The sequence below is a fragment of the Diabrotica undecimpunctata genome, chromosome 2, assembly GCF_040954645.1.
Source record: "Diabrotica undecimpunctata isolate CICGRU chromosome 2, icDiaUnde3, whole genome shotgun sequence".
NCBI classification, from domain to species: Eukaryota; Metazoa; Arthropoda; class Insecta; order Coleoptera; family Chrysomelidae; genus Diabrotica; species Diabrotica undecimpunctata.
In genome coordinates this window covers 113,282,896-113,303,354 of record NC_092804.1, presented here as the reverse complement: position 1 = coordinate 113,303,354, position 20,459 = coordinate 113,282,896, and the positions used below count along the sequence as shown (strand labels likewise).

The window sequence follows — 20,459 nt, the reverse complement described above, 5'->3', positions numbered from 1 at the left end:
TAACATGTATAATCGAGGAAGTCAAAATTTTATTGTAAAAAAATATGTATGTATGCATTCTAATCCTAATTTTTAATTTATAATCGTCGTGATAATATTAATAAAAAAAAGCTTCCTGATATGTTTTATATTGCAGAATATAAATTTTACTAGACTATTTTTAACTGATAAAACGTCAAAACAACGCCACGTTTCCTACTGAAAAAACTCCTTTCTGCCCATGGTTTCTCAGCGAGAAAATTATGACAGATCCGTCACGAAGGTGTCTGCTAATTCTATTGTTGTCAGTTTGACAAACGTCATTACGGCGTAATTAATTTTGGACAGATATAATAAATCCAGACGAAAAATTATGATTTGGATGCCAGTCTGGCAAAGAAATAAAAAAATTGGTTTCGGAAAATTCCCATTAATTACGCAGAGGTCTATAAGCTCTATTTGCACCCAATTTTCGGAGTTCCTACAATGGTACAATAAAATATTTTATGAAGTACGGCATAAAAATCGACCCTTTTACAGATATATCTTTCAAATGTGCAAGATTGGCCAGAGATACCAAGCAGAGGCAGCTTCAAAGTATTCAAGAAAAAAGCAAACTCAGTTCAAAAGCATTATATACCGAAGAACTACTAAATATCATCCAAAGCTACGACGAGAAAACCCCGATGAAGCACAAAAAAAGTTTTTTCACCTTTGCTCATTTGAACTTGCTTGGGTAGGCAATGAAGCTGTAAAGTGCAAGATTCACTTTCCAGAAGGATTTGTATAAGATAATTTTTGGAACGAATTGAATACAACAGAATTTTTTCCAAAACAAATCAAGGTGGTTCGAAAAGTTTGGCAAGCAGCAAATGGCTGGTAAGAAATTCATCAAGTGAAAATTTATGTCCAGTTAGATTATTTTTGAAATTAATGGAAAAAAGGGACCAAAGATTTTATCAGACAGACTCTATCTAATTGTTCACCCTAACTGAAAGAATAGATCTTGGTTTAAAAACTGTCCACTTGAAATCAACACCGTATCCAAGTGGATAAAAATGTCAGTAGAAAAAAATTGGAATAGATACAAAAACATAAAAAAACAAACCATTCTCATCGATCTTCAGCTGTGTCAGCCTTGTTCAAGCAAAGTGTTTCTAAACAGGAGTTAATTAAATTAACGGCTCTCTAAAATGCAAGCTCTCTAAAACCATATCGGCAGCTGGATTCCAGTCACCACCAGAAGTTGGTCACCACAAGAAATCTCAGAACAACAAATGAAGCTGGACTTTTGAGTTCCCAAATGCTACAGGTCAATAATACACAAAATCATGCTTTGGTAGAAAAGAATGAGCAAACTACTATAGCTTTTAATAATTGTACATTTAATATTGTTAACAAATAAATAAAGATTATGTTTCGTTGATATGATGGATTAATTGTCTCGTAAAATAGTCTTGTCGAATATCATTCGAGAGAAAATTATTTACCGGCAAAATTTTCTTTTGTTTTTATTCAAGATTGCTGCTTTTGGGCAATTTTCGCTTATAAAATTTTGACAAAATTACTTGACTGACGTCTCGTGATTTAACTGCCAAAATCTAATTCGCGAAAATTGCAAGGCATCAAACTTTCATAACTGTCGAAAATATTGCAGGCAAAATTTTCTCTCTTATAATGTTATATACGAATATTAAACTACCGTACCTATTGCCACAGAAAAGTGTCTCTACACGCCTATAATAGCTTATTGGATTAAACCTAATAGCAAGTAAATAATTTTCGCATATCTCAAAATATTTTTTCATAAAATTGTAGTGTCTCAATATTATTGCTTTTACTTTAAATTAATTTACTTTTTTTGCACGCTTTACTAAAATTATTAGGTACTTACGATCAATTTATTCATCGGCTTTAACGGATACCAAGTACATCATTAGACCATAATAATACAGCCGGAGCAGACAGTATTATTATAAAAAAACCGAAATATTTTAAGATATTTCGATAAATATCAAGAGAAAATTTTGTGAGTTTATCGTTGGTGGTGAAAATTGAACACCACGAAATCAAGTTTATTTTGATATACAAGATTTTTATTTGTGCTTAATTTTTCTTCTATTAGTGCTCCCATTACTTGCTCTACTTGGGAAAAATTTTAATGGACAGTAAATGAATCCACCCAAAGACAACTATTGATGCACTGCAAAACAACTCAACATCATTTTTGTATGGGTTAGGGCTTAGCTAAAATAAAAACAAGCTTGATGTACTCTTTATCTCAGAATACCTACCTAGAAATAATAAGTAAAGTCAATAAAGCACTCGGCACGATCCAAAGGAATAATAAGGATACAGCATTGTGGTAGACGAATGACATTGCTAACGCAGTACACAACAAAAATCAAGCATATCAAAAGTGGCTGCAAACAAATGACGCAGACGAAAGACGAACATACGCAAGATCAGACAGAGAAGTAAAAAATTAAGAGAAAGAGAAGAATGAAAACGGCAAAAAACCTGACAACAAACAAAAAAGAAGTAAACAGAATATATTCAATAGAAAAATGATCTTGGATCAAACATTACTCACAACTCCTTAGTAAGGCAAGACCGCAATTAACGAACACCATTACAACAACATATAAAGTGGAATACAATAAAGACGATGAAATAACAGTACAGGAAGTCGAAGATGTAATACGAAATCTAAAAAATTGAGAGCATGCGGACTACAAGGTATAACGAACGAATTATTAAAACACAACCCACAAGTATTGCGGTAGTTACTGACGTATATCTTCACTTTATTCTATAAAGGACATGACTTACCACCGGAGTGGACAAAAGTACCTATTAACAACATTCTCAAAAAAGGAGATTGAAAGAATTGGTCAAACTACAGTGGGCTAAGTGTCATAAATTCACTCTCAAGACTCTATGGGCAGCTCATAAAAAAATATTAACACAGAAATTCCTCCCCAATTATTGGAATATAAGAATGCTTTATACCATATACAAAAAAGGAGATTTTATAACCACAGATTTTACAGTAGCACATATTTTAGCTATTTACCTATCTAAATTTTTATAGTCTCTGATTTGGACAAATCGCTTTTACTAAATATAATATATTTCGTCTCTATTAAAACTTAAAAATATTGTAAAATAGTGTTTTTTTATACATTGAAAATGTTCATCATCATCATGCAACCTCTTCTGTCCACTATTGGACATAGGTCTCTCCCATTTTTCGCCACTCTTCACGGTTCTGTGCGTCTTGTTACCATTTCTTGAATATTCGTTTAATGTCGTCCATCAATCGTGTTGGTGGTCGTCCTCTGCTGTGTTTGTCTTCTCTTGGGCTCCAGTGAATTAGTTTTCTGATCCATCTTGGGTGTTTTAGTCTTGATATGTGAGCTGCCCAATTTCATTTCAGCTTGGCTATACGTTCGACGACATCAGTAATTCCTGTTCTTTTCCTTAGGTCTTGGTTCCTTATTTTATCTTTTTTTGTCACGCCGAGAATCGACCTTTTCATGCGCCTTTGTGCCACTAGCATTTTTAGTGCTGCTGTTTTTGTGAGAGTGAGAGTTTCTGCACGTGTGTTATAAGACGAAGAACGCATTGGGCAAATGTCTTTCGTTTCATAGCTATCGAAATGTTGCTCTTAAAGATGTCTCTTAGTGACATCAGGTCTGATTATCCTTGTTTATTCTGATTTCATGACCGAGATACATATACTTATCTGTTAATTCTACCACTTGATTTTGGATGATTAGGTGTTTGCTGGGAACCAAATTTGTCATAAATTTGGTCTTACTGATGTTCATTTTTAGACCTATTGTTGAAGATACGTTTTCTTATTCTTGTAGCATTTGTTGCGCTTCACGCAGATCTTCGGTAATAAGTACTATATCTTCAGCAAAACGCAGATGATTGAGCATATCTCCGTCTATTTTTATTCCTTTATTTTCCCACTTTAGCATTTTTAAGGCGTATTCGAGAATCGTTATAAATAATTTAGGTGAGAGAATGTCGCCCTGTCTTACAGAATTTTGGTACAATGTTTGTTTTTAACTTTGTAAGCCGGTAGTCTATTCTACTATTGTTCAGAGCAAGTAAAATGCTATCTAATTTCACGGTATTGAAGGCTTTGTAAAAGTCTACGAAGATAAGTACCAGTGATCTGTTTTACTCTATCGATTTTTCTATTAAGGTTTTTACTGCTTGTAGGTAATCGTTTATTACGAATTTTGAGTGGAAGCCAGCTTGTTCTCGGGGCTGGTAGAACTCCATCTTTTTTCTCTAGTCTTGTCGTAATTATTCGGGCAAAAATTTTATAGATGCGGGTCAATAAGCTGATTGGTCTATAGTTTTTTAGGTGCGCCTTGTCTTCTTTCTTGTGTAGTAAAATTGTTACTGCATTGTTCCATGTTTCCAGTATGCAAAAATCTGTTAGACAAAGGTTAAACAAAATTTCTATTTGGTTGAGAAGGGCACGTCCGCCCATGTTTATAGCTTCTATTACGACTCCATCTTCTCCTGGTGCTTTATTTTTTTAATCTTTTTAATTATTGTATCTTGGATTTCGCTTAGTGTGATCTCTGGCATGAGCTCTGAACCCTGTTTGATGATTTTGCGTGATGCGGCGGCCTCCAAGTTCGTTTGGTCTTCGCTGTGACTTGTGTATCGTGTTTGATAGAAGTATTCAACTATGTTTATTCATTCTTCTTTAATTGGTATGGGGACTCCTTCTTTGTTCTTTAGTTTTTGTATTTCACATTTTCCATTGTTTAGCCGTCTTCTCAGAACTGTCAGACTGTTATTTTCTTCTATAGTTCGGTGGACCTTTTCATTTTTAATTTTTTTTAAATCCTTCCTTATAGCTTTTTATACTTCTTTATTTATTTTTCGTAGTTTTTCTTCGTCAATGATTTCGTTTCCTTTGATTTCTCTTTTAGTTTTCATCAGTTGCTCTGATTTAATGGTTATTTTTTCGTCTTGACGTCTTTTAGGGCAGCATTTTACTCCAGCCTCTCAAATAGGTTCTACGATATTTTCGTTTAGGGTATTTACGTTATTTATGCATTGATTTTGTTGTAGGATTTTATTGATATTGTCTTGGTATTCATTTAAATTCGTTGGGTCGTTCCATATCCGGTTGGCTTTCTTCCTAATCATTTTGGATCTTTTTAGTTCTAATTAAGTCTAATTTTAGTTTGGCCCTTACCATTCTATGACCAGTGCCTCTGGTAAAGCTATTAAGGACTGTAACATCGTTGAATATATGTTTTTTGTCACTGATCATGTAGTCTATCTTGTTTCTGATGTTGCCATCTGGGCTTTTCCACGTCTATCTTCTGTGGTCTTTTTTGGAGAAAAAACTATTCATATGGTATAGATTTTGTTGTAATAGAAATTCTAGTAGTATTTATCTATGCTAGTTTCTGCCTTTGGATCCAAATTTGTAGATGTATGTTAAACTATTTGTAGATTTATAAATGAATATCTGCATAACTTTTTTTACCTTAACCGATACCAACTGAAAAAATTTTGTTATTGTTAAGTGATGCTGCGCCATATATGATTAAAGCTGGACAGCATTTAAAAATAGTTTTTCCAAATTTGATACATGTTACCTGTTTAGCACATGCTTAGAGTAGCAGAAACTGTAAGAACAGAGTTTCCAATGGCAATATGATCTGGGATAACTAAATGATCAACATGTAAACTGTTGAGTGTTCAGTAAAGTTCATAACCGACAATATTGAGGGAATTAGAGACGTCATTAAATTTGTAGTTTCGATGTAGATAGATCAGATGCTATAAAAAATATGTGGACGTTGTAAAAAAACTGTTATTAAAAAGTAATTTGGCACATATCCAAACCGATTTTGTAAATATTGCTGAATCAATTACTACATTAGAAAAGCGAAACATTTCATTAGATCAAAGTATTGAAATTATCAATTCATTAAATGAAAAAATTAAACACTTTGAGGAAATCAAAAAAGTGTATCAAAAATTCTACGCAGTGTTAAAGAAAAATGAGCAATATCAAACAATTCAAATAAATAATACTATTAAGATGGGGAATTGCGACGATAATTTAATTTTACAGGTAGAACCCTTAATTATACAATATTTTAAGTTTACTTCTTTAACTTTATAAGAAGTAGAAAGAAGTTTTTCAGCATATAAACAATTATTATCAGATATAGTTTTAACTGTAATAATAATATAATAAATAATGATGATGATGATGAATCAAAGAATAAATGAATATAATGATGTAAATAATACAAATTTTAATAAATATTTTTTGTGACTTTAGCATAAATTAAATTAAATACCTTGAATACAAGTATTAATGCGATTTTAATTTATATCCATTAAATGCATATAAGCATAAAAAGCATATTTTAGTGCATTTTTCAACTTTTTTTTTGTGCATATTTGAATGCATATTTTCAATGATACTTAAATATTTCTTTAAATAATCTCTTTATCTAATCACAGATGTTGTACGATCACAGCACACAAGTTTAATTCTTTTGCTGAAAATCACGATGTTATATCTCAAACAATTTTAATCAAACTTTATGATCTTGTATGTCGTTGGTTTATTTATATACTAAACTGGAAGAATCGATAAACTTACCCTTACGGGTTGTCATCAATTTCAGCCGTTATTGTTGCGGATATGATATCGGTTTGGCAATAATACAAATCAATAAGTTCATCTTGTTACTTACCCGTGGATTACCCGTTTCGGTTCATTCCTTACTGGTAGGGTTTATCAGTAAATACAGTTCTACGTGGACAGTCGTAGAAACTGACATCATTACAATCTTCATATTTTGTAAATGTGTAATAAACTGTTCAAAATTTTAAAAGATCTAAATATAAAGTAGAAAAAAGTGATATGCATGTAATTAGATTGTAAAATTTTAAAGCGATTTTATTTTATAAAAGATTAATAAATTAACATTACCTAAGAATCAATTATTATTTTAGATTTTCTTATTTGCTCAAATGAACAATTATTTTTTTATATAATAATTTATACTTTTTAAAAAGGATCGAGTATATATTTTCTTGCCGATTTTGCTTACATTTTACATTTTTATATTTTTATTCAAACAAGGTGGAATGTATTTTTTAAATTTATATGCAAAACAGAAAAATTCAATTTACCACAGTTTTACGAGAATGAACCTAATACTTCTTTATCTTTCGTTGGACTACGCTAAAATACAAGCGTCTAAAATTTCGCATTATCGCTTTAGGGCAATAAGCTCCTTACAAGCTCAGTCCGCAGATCCATAAAATTGCAAAAGGAAAAAACCGGGTCGGATTCTCTAAGACAAGGTGATCTCCTGGTAGAGCTTAACCGAAACACATGCCGAAAAAATGGTTTTTTTAATAAGAAAAAAATGTATTTGTATTAAAAGTAACATATTACAATTTATGTAAGAAAATCGAAGTGAAGAATTAAGCACATTACGTATTTTGTGTAAAAATACTTATGCTGAGTAGACTGTATTTTGATATATTAATGAAGAGAGGATACAACAGAAAAAAATATGACATAAATAATTAACCAAGATGAAGTGGTGAATAACAAACCACATAATTAAAATTAAAGACAAGAAATTGGGCAATCAAATCAAATGAACGAAAATTAAGAAAAGAAAGCAGCCATATTGATGTTGCCAGAATAATGCATGTGTGAAATTTGATGATGGACATTTATTTGCCTCACTTAAGGGATAATTTTAAAAATTGTAGTCTGATTTTATACAAATAGAGCAAAAAATGGAAATATTTTTTTATTTCGATATTTTAGTTAGTTTAGAATTATGGTCGTTTAAGTTTAATTGTTCGTTATTTTAGAATTGTAAAAATTTATTTGGTAACATATCTGACAGCTCAAACATATTCTAAAAATTGAAAAAAGAATATTGTAGATTTTTAGACTATTACAGTTCATGATCTGGCTTTTGAATGATAGGAATGACTGGCCCACCTTGAGATGCATGCACCATAAGAGAAGTCACAACAATTTATAAATTACGCCCTAGAAATGGCATTCAGTTCTACAGAGACGGAGTATACGCTCGTAACGGTTATTCGTTCTCATGTTGCACGCATCCAGAGTTTTTTTACACGAGTTGTTTTTTTGAAAGATATTTGTTTTTTTTAGACTAAATACTTTAAGGAGTTATAATATTTCAGCTGTGATATTTCTAAAATGTTATTATTTTGATTGACTAAGGACACCTGTTATCTTCTGCTATGATTGTCTGTTTTGTTTTTGCACGATCTTTTACAATATTAACAACTATTGTTTATAATGTATTATGGACCTTCTTAAGACAAATGTTTTGGGCCACCATGAAACGTGCCTCAAGGTGGCCTACAATGTTGTAACCTAATCTGCAATTTGAATTATTTGTTACAGATATCTCGCGGTCGAAAAAGAAAATCTAACAAAGCATTGTTTAGCACAGAGACTGCTGTAGATGATTAGATATAGTATTAAACCATAAGTTTAGCCTCACTAGCATTAGCAGAATTAACTTCAAAACATCATTAGCAGAATTGGCCTCACAGAATAGTATTTGGGAGAAATAGCAATAAACATCCATTACCGCGATAAGTCAAACAAACTAAAGATGCTCTTAACGAGGTATTATTTTATAAACCCCACTACAATATTTGAAGAATATTAAATATTGAACAAGAAACATTGCTTATAACTAACGTTATACAATGCAGCAAAATGTGTTATATAAAGTCTACAAAAGACATGAGGCAACTGGCTTACGAACTCTGTCTGTATAACAAAATTTATATTGTCCCAGATTTTCTGAAAAGAATGGAGAAAGTCCGTAAAATAGTTTCGAAACACAATTCAGATTTCTGCCTTAATCTGAGCCTTCTAAAAATTGCAAGGCAAAGAAGACGTTGATAAAGATGTTAATAGAGACATGGGGAATCTAAAATTTGCATTCCACGACATGTCTCCTCAACTAAGCAGAAATCATTAGCGAATCGGTTTCTTGTACTCATACAGAGTAGATCCGAATAAAATGAAAAAGACAGTCAAGATTTGATTTCACGTACAAAGCGTCTATGTATCTATTTATACGTATTTCGCCTTAATAAGGCTCATCAGAACAGATATTCATAGGCGTTCTCAACGTGAAAAATAAATCTTTCCTGTAGCAACACTAAAATGGCTTCGAAACGGACGCAATAGCGACATCTGATAATAAATCCGTAAAATAGTTTCGAAACACAATTCAGATTTCTGCCTTAATCTGAGTCTTTTCAAAATTGCAAGACAAAGCAGACGTTGATAAAGATGTTAATAGTCTTAAAGACAGGAAAGATTTATTTTTCACGTTGAGAACGCCTATGAATATCTGTTCTGATGAGCCTTATTAAGGCAAAATACGTATAAACTGATACATAGACGCTTTGTACGTGAAATTAAATCTTGACTGTCTTTTTCATTTTATTCGGATCTACTCTGTATACGTACAAGAAACCAATTATATGAAGCAATTCGTATAATTCATTTTGAACACTTATAATAACAGCCAAAATATTTATAAAATCACTTTGTGCCCTGCCAACATCTGGCACTCTTAATTTTACCGTATCACCAAATTTTACCAGGGAGAAATTGATGTTTTAAGTATTTTCATCGCTTGCTTGTCAAGACCTTCCTTTGAACGTGTACCTTTAAGTGGAACAGAATCCTGCCCCTCTGAAATTTGATAGGAAGATAGTTCTTCTAGAATCGCATTAGATTCATTCACTGATGGTTGTTTAGGTTGTTCTGCTTCTTATTCTATTAGAAGCTCATTTAGTTCATCCACTTCTTTTTCTCCACGGTATTCAGAATCAGGGCCTGACTAAGTTTCTTCTACTTGTTTCACCAACGCTTTGATATCTTCTTTAGTCAAAATATTTTCTAGAGCATCTTCCGGCAGTGATGAAGTTTTCAAACCAATTTTGGCAGTTTTGGCTCTAAATATAGTTTCATACGGACTGCACTTAATGCCAAAATGTAAACTCGACTCTTGACGAATTGTACAAATAAAAGACCTTCTAAGCACTTGTTTATTTGGTTACTTTCCAACCAGAAACTCAGCATATTTTCGATGTCTTGATGCGCATGTTCAACAGATCCTTGTGACTGTCTTTGTCTTGGCTTACTGTGTAATATCTTTAAATGTGTGCAAAAGTGATCTTGATAGACAAAAATTAATTTAAATTATTATCTGCTTAGGCTTGCATATCTATCAAATCTATTGGATATCTACTATTCATATGTTTTGACAATATAGGTTTCACTACTAAACCTTTTTTGGGAACTTTAGATTGTTTCTTGCAAGTTTTATACAAATCCAAATAGATCGCTATGATTTCAGAAGTATATGAACTATGTTCATGTACTTCTCTTATAATTCTTTCAAAATTCTTATTCTTAAATAGATTTATGTGCTTTGTCCGTATTTTCTCAACCGCTGGTAGTGATCCAGTATATTACCACTAGTTTTAGATTTACTTACATAAATATTATTTATTAAAATTTGGTACTTCTCTGTTGTAAGCAAAACCGTATAGCGCTAAAACGCTCTTCTATTGTTAAATTAAAAATAATCAGTTCTGGAATAATGTAATGTAAAGATCTGTATGTAGGTAAGTTAACACAAAACGTTTTATCGGTAAAGAAAACACTTCAAAGATTGGTAGGTAATATTATTATAACTTAGAAAACACAAAACATATGCCAAATCAGGATAAAGCCACTTTTGATGTCTCAATCAACACTGCAGACTGAAGACTGGTTACGCACGAGGTAAACAAAGGATTGCGCTTGAGTGTCGATCGTTACAAGTCGAGAGCACCATTCACATTGAGATCGGTATCAATACCTGTTGAAAATATCAGTATCTCGATACAAATCTCATAGTGTATTTGGCTATCTCAGTATCGCTGCATCAGTATCAGAAGGTATCGCCGTTTGTATCACTGTCGTGAAATTTTGATAACGCGTGCATGCAACCGAGACTTGTCTCAACGTATATGTTGATTTTTTTGCATCGCGCCACTTAAAGTTTACACAATTTTGACTTTTAATATGGAAGATCGCGAGTTTTGGGAGTAATTTCTCAATGTCTACAAATTATATTCATATTGTTCTCAAGTTAGTTTAATGTGGCATTTCAGAGTAATTACTATATAAATGGAAATAAGCCACAATTGAAGGTGAAAGTAAGATTTTTGACGTTTCAGTTTTTGACTTCGGAAATCGTTCTCAAAATACAAACATTAGTGGTGTTTGTATTTTGAGAACGATTTCCGAAGTGGAAATTGAAACGCCAATAAACGTACTTTAACCTTTAATTGTGGCTTATTCCCATTTAAAAAGTAATTATATTCATGTTTATGAAACTGAAAGTGTAAAAAATATTTAAATAGATAACTTAGGGGATAGGCAATAACAATTCTGGTAAAAAAAATGCAAAGAAAATTATCCTAATAATGATGGCAATTTTTTCATAAATAAAATACACAGATTCCGTTGCGCCTTTAGACGAAAACTAGAAAAAATTTTAACGTTCTTAAAAAGTGAATAAGCTAGCGACAAAGTATACGTGCCAAACTTGTGGTATCATAACATTTAAGCTTTATTATCGATTCTGAAATGCGTAAAGAGGCAAAATAAAATTTAGGATATGAAGAAATGGAGAAAGCATTTGGTTCGTGCAATTAATTAGTTCGTGCAGTAAATTTGTTATTGTAAATTTGTTTCTGTCATGTAACCATTAATTTATACATATTCTTTTTTGCTGTCTTTTCTTTTTTGAAATATCTGACAACCTAACTGTTACTGCAATAAGCATATAAATGATTTTGTAAATTAAAGCAAAACATTTAGATTAACTCGTTTCAGTGAATGTTTTTAAAGTGAGAATATAATACACTGGTAATAATACATTTGAAGTAAAGAGAGTCTTGCACCGGAGGAACTATAACCAATAATACGTATTTTGGCCTTGGTATTATGATCCTAATTTAATATTAATAAAAGTCATAATCATTATTTTCGGTACAAAATATAATTTATTAAATAAAACCATTACCATAAAATTAGGAATATACAAGTAAATATTGTAATAGACAAGGAAACTGAATTCCTGTATTTGGCTGTATACCATGTATCACAAAAAATTTTTATTAAAAAAACTCCTTTATGCAATTGTGTTTCAGTTATAACCTAAGCCATTTAGACCATGCAAAAAGCTTGGGTTTGTTCGGAAACATATTTCCATGATAGTTTTTTGCATAATCACTTTTATAATATACTCTAAAATAAGGTTTAAAAAGTCGTCCAGGTGAAAACTTGTTTAAATTTGTTTAATCACGTTTTTTAATCAAATTTTAATGTTTTTTTTTCAGTCTGACAATTTTTGTTTTTAATGTTTTAGATCATTCTGAACAAAATCGGTACAAAAAAATTAATGGGAAAATCCCAGTAAATCCCAGAAAATAGGTACCTTGTACTTTTACAATAAAATTTATCATTTTCGACGAAGGACCTATATTCAATTTAATTATACCCAGAGAACAACATAATCCAGCCAGAGCACCTCTGGTTCGAGTTTCGTCTTCGTCCGATAATGTATAAATGGATCTTTATCTGAAGATTCTATGCAACAGTTGATTTTACAGAGCAAGATTGAGGGAATGAGAGGACCTGGAAGTAGACGTATATCCTGGCTGGCTAATCTTAGGAAGTGGACTGGTGTAATGTCAACAAATCTATTTCCAGCTGCTGTGAATAGAATAAGATGGGTCAATGTGGTCGCCAACATTTCAAAAAGATAGGCATATTTAGAAAAAGAAGATTTATTAAACGTTATTTTATTGTTATAAGTTTAGATGTATGTATATTACTGTATACCGCAAAGTTACCGCATGCGTCTTGATTTTTCGAGTCACGCTAATATGATTTCGTGCCCTTGCAAAAGCATCATACTGAGCGATAAAAATTATTCACTTCAAAATGTAATTGCAAATTAAAAACCATTAGGCGCTTCTCAGGCGCCATGTAAGTACTTACAGATTAAACATGTTTTATTTCTAATTTTCAATTTAATATTTATAACCTGGGAGTAATTCCTAAAATGTATGTAATCAATTTTCAGGAAATATTTGTCAACGTCTTGTGTTTTTAAAAATTTAAAAATTTCCCACTTTATTGGTTTAGCTTAATTAACCAAATATAGCAGTTTCTTAGACTACGTTCTGTCAAAATATATTATTATTAGTTTAAAAATTTACCTGGCGGTTCTCCAGTATCAATAACTACACCATCCACGCTCGGGCCAAAGGCAAAGGCAAATTCTGGCTGATGTAAAATTGGGGTCGACAATAATAACTCTACAGGTTTCTCTCGAAGGCACTTGAGTAAATGAGCATGGGGCAATTCAGGTGAGCAGTTTGCGTGGATCGCTACTTGAGCTGCAAATCTTGACGGCTCCTGTATCAGTGCCCATGGTGATAGTGCTGATCCTGACATTAAAATGGCACGGTGGAAGAGGACACCTGAAACAAAATTCGACTTGTTTAATTTTAATTCTCCTCGAATGCAATTAATGTAAACAAAAAGCTTGGCTGATGTTAAATGGTTCTTTATTACTATAACTATGTTAGTTACAAATAAAATAGATACTTAGTTTTTATGTAAAATTAATTAAAGCTAATAAGTATAAGGTACTAGGATTTCTACTACTAGTAGTTAAAATGGAATTGTGATGCACAATACATGACGATGTATGAAGATAGCGTCAAGTAGCCCCTTATACCATATTCTAACTCTGACCTCCATGTGGTGAATCCTGGAAACCTGAGCAACCTTGTGGAGAACTGTGGTCATCAATCCCAGTGGAAATAGGGCCAAGGCTAATCAGAGCGTAAGAAACGGTTCTCCGAAAACGGAGTTGGGCTACGGACCAGCAATCCATACATGTAAAAAATTAGGACTACAGAACAGAAATCAGTGTCTAGGAACTAAACGAATACTTTATATAAACGACACAAGTAAAATGCTGTAGTCTTTTGCTCTACAGGCTGACAGCGTATAACATGTAGAGAAAAAGAAGGCCAACAATATAAATTAGCTCCAAAATATAATATAAAAATAATGATAGTCATTGCAATTCTAAACTAGTCAAGGAAGATTAATCAAGAGAGAAAGTGAGAAGACATATCATACACATCATAATGGACACGGTTAACACACTTTACAATATCTAATAACGTGGTCAATGAATCCAGCCAATTTGAAAAAAGAACATATACAGGGTCACATTAATTCTCGAAGCATAAGAGGAGTTAAGAGCGTAATTAATCACTTTAAGCCAAAGCCATTTTCCATTTAAGCCAAAGTTTCACAATTATTGCATCAACCTGTATAATTATTATTTATACTATTGGTAGCATTTTTTATAGTAATTTCAGTAAGGTTTGCAATTTAAACTCTTTGGTTTGTGGTGGGTGGGGCCTAGGGGGTTGATGGGAGTGAGTCCGCTTTCATGTCCTTTTAGTTCCCCCTTACTATCCTAGAAACGCTTTCAAACATTTTTCGATATCAGCTTTTGTTCGTGAGACATAGCCCTAAATATGTTTTAAAATTGACACATTGTATACAAATCATTTTATTTTTCGTAGTAACTTTTGGGTGTGCTACGTGTTATTCTGGAAAACAGTGTACTCAAACATTTTGTTATTTCGAAATGAAAACACATTTTTATGTTACACAGTAATAACATATTCAAGTCATGTGCTTAGACCTTATGTACTTATATTATACAGGCAACGAGCTCCTGCGTATTCAAAATGAACTTACAATACTGCTGCTACAATAATACTCAAACAAAAAAAAATGTTTATAACCTCAAAACATATGTGCGGAAGGTATGGTTATGACATTGACGGCGCATGTATACAAATTTTGCAGACGTTGGTATCTCATCATCCAGAAATTAAAGAAACCATATGCTGGAGTATGCTGGAGTAACAGTTGTGTATCTGCAAATAGGAATTCACATATAATATCTATTACAATCGCCAATGTTTACAGAAATATCCAAAATTAAAAACCATAATAATGAAATATTCCTTACATGGACACTTTTGTATCCAGGAGGTCAACAATCTTTAATATCGAATTTTAAAAGTGTTTGCATATACAAGACGTGTGGTCGCCTATTTCTTTTTTCAGGTTGTCAAAAAAAGTAAACAGGAGACATTCATTTACTCTTATAAATATGCAGTCAAACTATTTTAAGAATTAAAAAAAAAATCGCAGAACTGTACCACTACATTACAGTTCCATATTCGAAAGTGTGTCAGCTAAGATTCACCCAGGGTGAACCGCTACTGGTGAAATAAAAAATAAATACACACAATTCCGAGTTTGCCAAAGGCATAATTATAAAGAAAAGAGAACGAAACTTCGAAGAGGTACTTACAATATGTCCTTATAATAAAGAACAAAATAAATCATTTAAAGATAAGAAAGTTGAGAGTATTCAGTATTATTTTCCCTTTATACCCCTTAAAGACCGGTAATATATGACAGCATTGATTTCAGGTTTTAACAAGGAAAAGTAAATCACAGTTTGTTGTCGTTTTTTCTTAATCAAGTTTTAAGAATAAAGTGTAACTTACTTTTTTGTTAAATTTTTGAAAAAATGTGTGTACGTTAAGAACCAGAAGCTTGCATGTTTTGCAGTTCCACAAGGTTATAAGTACATCTAAGTAAAAATTCAATTCATACAGAACCAAAAGGTTCCATGTATAGTGCCACAAGGTTCCAAGTAGATTTTTGTTATGCTCAATTTTTAATAAAAAAATCAATTTTATCTTAACATTTTTTAAATTAATGTAAAGAAATTTTTAAAATTATCTTTGCAACATTTATTCAAAGGAAAATTCAATATACTGTGATATGGCATTCGCTAATCATCTCATCCAAGTTTTTTAACCTCACTCTAGAACAATCTTAATGGAGAAAAAAAAATTCATTCATAAGAACTTAGATATACCCTACCAGATGTCAACTTCTATAGAAAATATTTAAATAAATGAAATTAAAGATTTAGCTAAACATCTCAATATTAAAAAAGCTCCATGGTATGATTTAGTATCGGGAAAATGTGAAAAAATTAACCTGAAAAAGGATTTCGGTTAGTTATGTACAAATTTAACACTATACTAAAGTTAGGCTATTTTCTGTTTCAATGGAAAATGACGCAAATTATTCTAATACCGAAACGAAACAAAGATCCACACGAACTATCATCCCATCGTCCAATCAGTTTGCTTTCCATTATCTCTAAGATATTTGAAAGAATATTCTTTTCAAGAATGAACTCCATAATCGACAGACAAAAGTTAATACCGAATTATCAGTTTTGATTCAGACAATAACATGGAACAATTGAGCAGGTACATAGGATTGCCAAAGTAGTAAGATATGTAATTAAAAAGAAAGAATACTGCACTGCAGACTTTTTGGATGTCCCACAAGCATTTGATAAAATATGGCATAAGGGGCTGCCATCTAAAATCAAAAAATCACTTTCCTCATTCTGTGTATGCAAGATTCTATCTTACTAATTGATACTTCGAGGGCAGATACAACGAAGCAGTATCAAACATATCTCCAATTCTATCAGGAGTACCTCAGGGTAGTACATTGGGACCAACTTTATATTTACTTTATACGGCAGATATTTCCACAAGATTAAACAGTACAATTGCTACCTATGCAGACGATAATTTAATAATGGCTTCTAGCTCTGTTCCTATTACAGCCTGTCAAAATTTACAAATGATCTAGAGAAACGGTTAAAACTGTGGCGAGTTAAAGTAAATGGCAGCAAATCAGCACATATAAGATTTACTTTACGCAGGGAGAGTGAACAAGCTGTGTTGTGCGTATAAACAATACCCTAATATTTAAAAAGAAGTGGTGTTAAATACTTGGAAGTACATTTTGACAGCCGAATAAATTAGGGGAAGGACACCTGGACAAATCGGCTGCAACTAGAATTAATCTATAGGAAAATGTATTGGTTCATGAACCAAAAATTCAAATTAAGTCTACATAATAAATTATTACTGTTTAAATATATTTTATAGTCTGAACTTACGGTATACATATATGGAATACAGCATCTAATTCTCATTTACTGAAACTTCAGTGTTTTAAATCTAAAGTTTTGAGACATATTACCAATACACCGTGGTATGTGCCCAATTATGTTATATATCGATACCTTCAGATTCAAAACATTAATGACACCGTTGTCTCACTTAGTAGCACTTACAAAAATAGACTACTGAAGCATCCAAATATGCTCGCTCAAGACATACTTAAGCGACCGAAGAGAGGAAGACTAAAGCGCCGTGATTCCTTAGACCTTTCTATACCTGTAAATACAGAAACGTATACTCTATCATTTTGGACTTATAGTGGGTATGCCCGGCGACATCACGGTTTCCGGTTACCGTTTAAACGAACACGGTATGTGTGGAAGCATCGATTAATATGTACGCTCTTTACCCGTGTACATGTTGCCGTGTAACCGGCGACCGGGTATGTGTGAAGCCGCACTAACTGTGTGTGTATTTTAACTACTTTTTTTTATATGTAACTATATTTCTTTGTAAAGTGTTATTTATATTTCAAATATTTATATGTATTAGAAATTTATCTCAAGGATTTTCGTCAGTGGACAGATCTCTGCTGTGTTTATGACGTGATAAAATTATCGATTATTGTTTTTTTTTGATAGAAAAAACAAGAAAAAAGGATGTAAAAAAACAAGTTTTAAGATTAAAGTAAAATTTGCTTTTATGTTGAATTTTTAAAAGAACTTTTATACGTTGAGAACCGGAAGGTTTCATGTTGTGCAGTGTTACAAAGTTCTAAGTACCTTAGCAATAATCTAAAGTAGCTTTAGGAAAAGCTGCTTGCAGTTTGTTTTATTTTTTTTTTTTTATCAATAAAGTTTCAAAAAAACTGATGTAATTAAAGTATATATTTTATGATTAACTTTTTGATATGCTCAATTTTTAATGAAAAAATCAATTTTATCTTAATATTTTTTAAAAGCAATGTAAAGAAATGTCTAAAATTACTTTTGCAACCTTTATTTAACAGAAACTTAAATATACTGAGATATTATGATATTCTAAACTTTAAATTTGCTCTCCTGTAAAATTTCTGATTTGTGACTTAGTTTTTTCTCTGGTTTTCAGGTAACGAACTATTTCCAGAGTGGAAATCAAAACCTTAAACATTAGTTAGTTAAAATACTAGTTTTTATCATTAAAACCAATATTTATATAAAATAGACATGCCACAAGAAAGTAGTTTGAGAACCGTGTTTTTTTTTAATTTTAAATTAAAGTGTATCGGCAACGATGGGCCATTGACACTAGTACAAAATTTATTACAATATGTTTATGTTTACATACATATACAATCTGTTTATATACAAGTTAATATACATTAACAACATCTTAATATAATTACACTAAGTAGTAAACGTGATAATCTTTTAAGAAACGAATTATGGCACTGTACATGTTTGTAGAACCGAGTAGATCACTTAAATTATTTTAAAAGTTGTAGTAGTCTCTTTGAGGTTTGTAGTGGACACATTCTAGTAATATGTGCTGGACTGTTAAGGACTCATTACAATTTTCACAGCGAGGATAGTTTTCAGAAGACATATGTGTGACCTATTCTGAGCCTTCTGATAATAATATTGTACTTTTTAGGCGTGGTAATGGAGGTAACAGTTGGTTGAATTGTGCGTAGTTTTGTAATTTGCACGTTCCAGTATGTTTGCCAAGTGCTTAGTACGTTATTCTTGATACTGGCCCTTAGGTCTTGGTGAAGTTGTATGTTTTCCAAATCATAAATGTGTTGCTTTTGTGAGCCCATTTCAAATAGGTAAAAGAAATAAAATAAGATTTACTTACAATTAGTTTAATTTTACCACCAAAACGACCGGTTTTGCTTTCTACACTTTGCAAAGCATCTTCAGGTCAAACGGTACAAAGTAAATTAAACGCTGAAATTATAAAAGCCCATATTAGGGTGCTGTCTTATAAAGATAAATATCAAAAAACTTATAGTAATTATGCCAATGTTACTTGTCCGTATCTATCAATATGCATAAAATTGATTAAGCAGACAAAGTAAAAACCCACAAATTGGTAAGAGATAATCTATTGAATTCTAATAAATTAGTAACAAACAAAATACTTCTTACATTCCGGTACAAGAATTATTAGTTAATGATTCGTGATACATAGTTCAAACTATCCTGTATTGCTGATGATGGGTAATCTTCGTTTAATATTGTAACATGTAACCTGTCAGACAGTTAGACTTACCATGTTATCCATCGTACTTTGATTGGGTCTGAATTCCGACTGTGCTGCATCTATCAGATTGTTTGCTTCAAGAAACCAAAGCAAACGTTTATTTATCATCTTTTCTAGTAGTTTGCACATTGTGCATGTTAGTGAGATTGGGCTGTAGACATTGGCAGAGTTAGAAGATGAGTCATTTTTCCTGATCGGTATGGTAAGCGTCTGTCGCCAAAGTCTTTGAAAGCTTTCGCTGAACCATATCTTATTGTAGAGCGCAAGTAGCTTCAAGAGAGTTACTCCCTGTAGATGTTTGAGAAAGATAGACGGGATGTCATTAGGACCTGGAGATGAGTTTTTCATTGATGAGATTGCCAAATTTAACTCCACTTCTGTGAAGGCATTATTTCTTGAATTGGTTTGGATAGAATTAGGTAATGAGTGGTTTGTGGGGTTCGAAATGGAGAATAAGATCTTTAATGCTACGAGTTTTGCTATATCTATTAAGAGCTTTCTTGTATTTTTTTATTGCGAGTTTATAGGAGTCGTTCTACCATGGGACGGCCTTTCTTAAGGAATTTATGATGTATTTACCTATACATTGGTCAGCCACAGTTAGAATGCAATTTGTAAATTGCATTTGGAAAATATCGACGCTGCTCTACGGCAGCGTTGATGTTTTCCTTGAAAATTATTTGGTTTGAAAGGTCTTCAAGAGGATCACTGAATAACCTCCAATTTGCATGGGCAATTTTCCATTTGATTTTGACTTCCAAATTTTCGTTGATATGCCTTGAGATTAAAATGGGGTAGTGATTGCTATCTTATAAGCTATCAAGTATTTGCTACTGAAGCAGATGAGTGGTTCCAGGATCGCCAAAACTTAAGTCTATGGAAGAAGAGGTTCCAGACTGGATGTGGAAATATGTGCAGCTCCCTGTATTCAAGTGGTTAATACTAGAGTTACTTATGATATCTTCAGTATGTTTCGTTCTCCCAAA

The 20,459-nt window shown here is 32.1% G+C and overlaps 1 protein-coding gene across 1 annotated transcript in view; it reads right to left on the bottom strand.

Moving 5' to 3' along the window:
• The window catches only part of LOC140433870 (neuroligin-4, Y-linked-like), a 1,297,086-nt gene that overhangs the window by 777,460 nt on the left and 499,167 nt on the right, over positions 1-20,459 (bottom strand). The window contains exon 6 of the mRNA XM_072521844.1: positions 13,348-13,611. Within this exon, the coding sequence (XP_072377945.1) occupies positions 13,348-13,611 (264 nt within the window). The remainder of the gene's footprint in view (positions 1-13,347; positions 13,612-20,459) is intronic.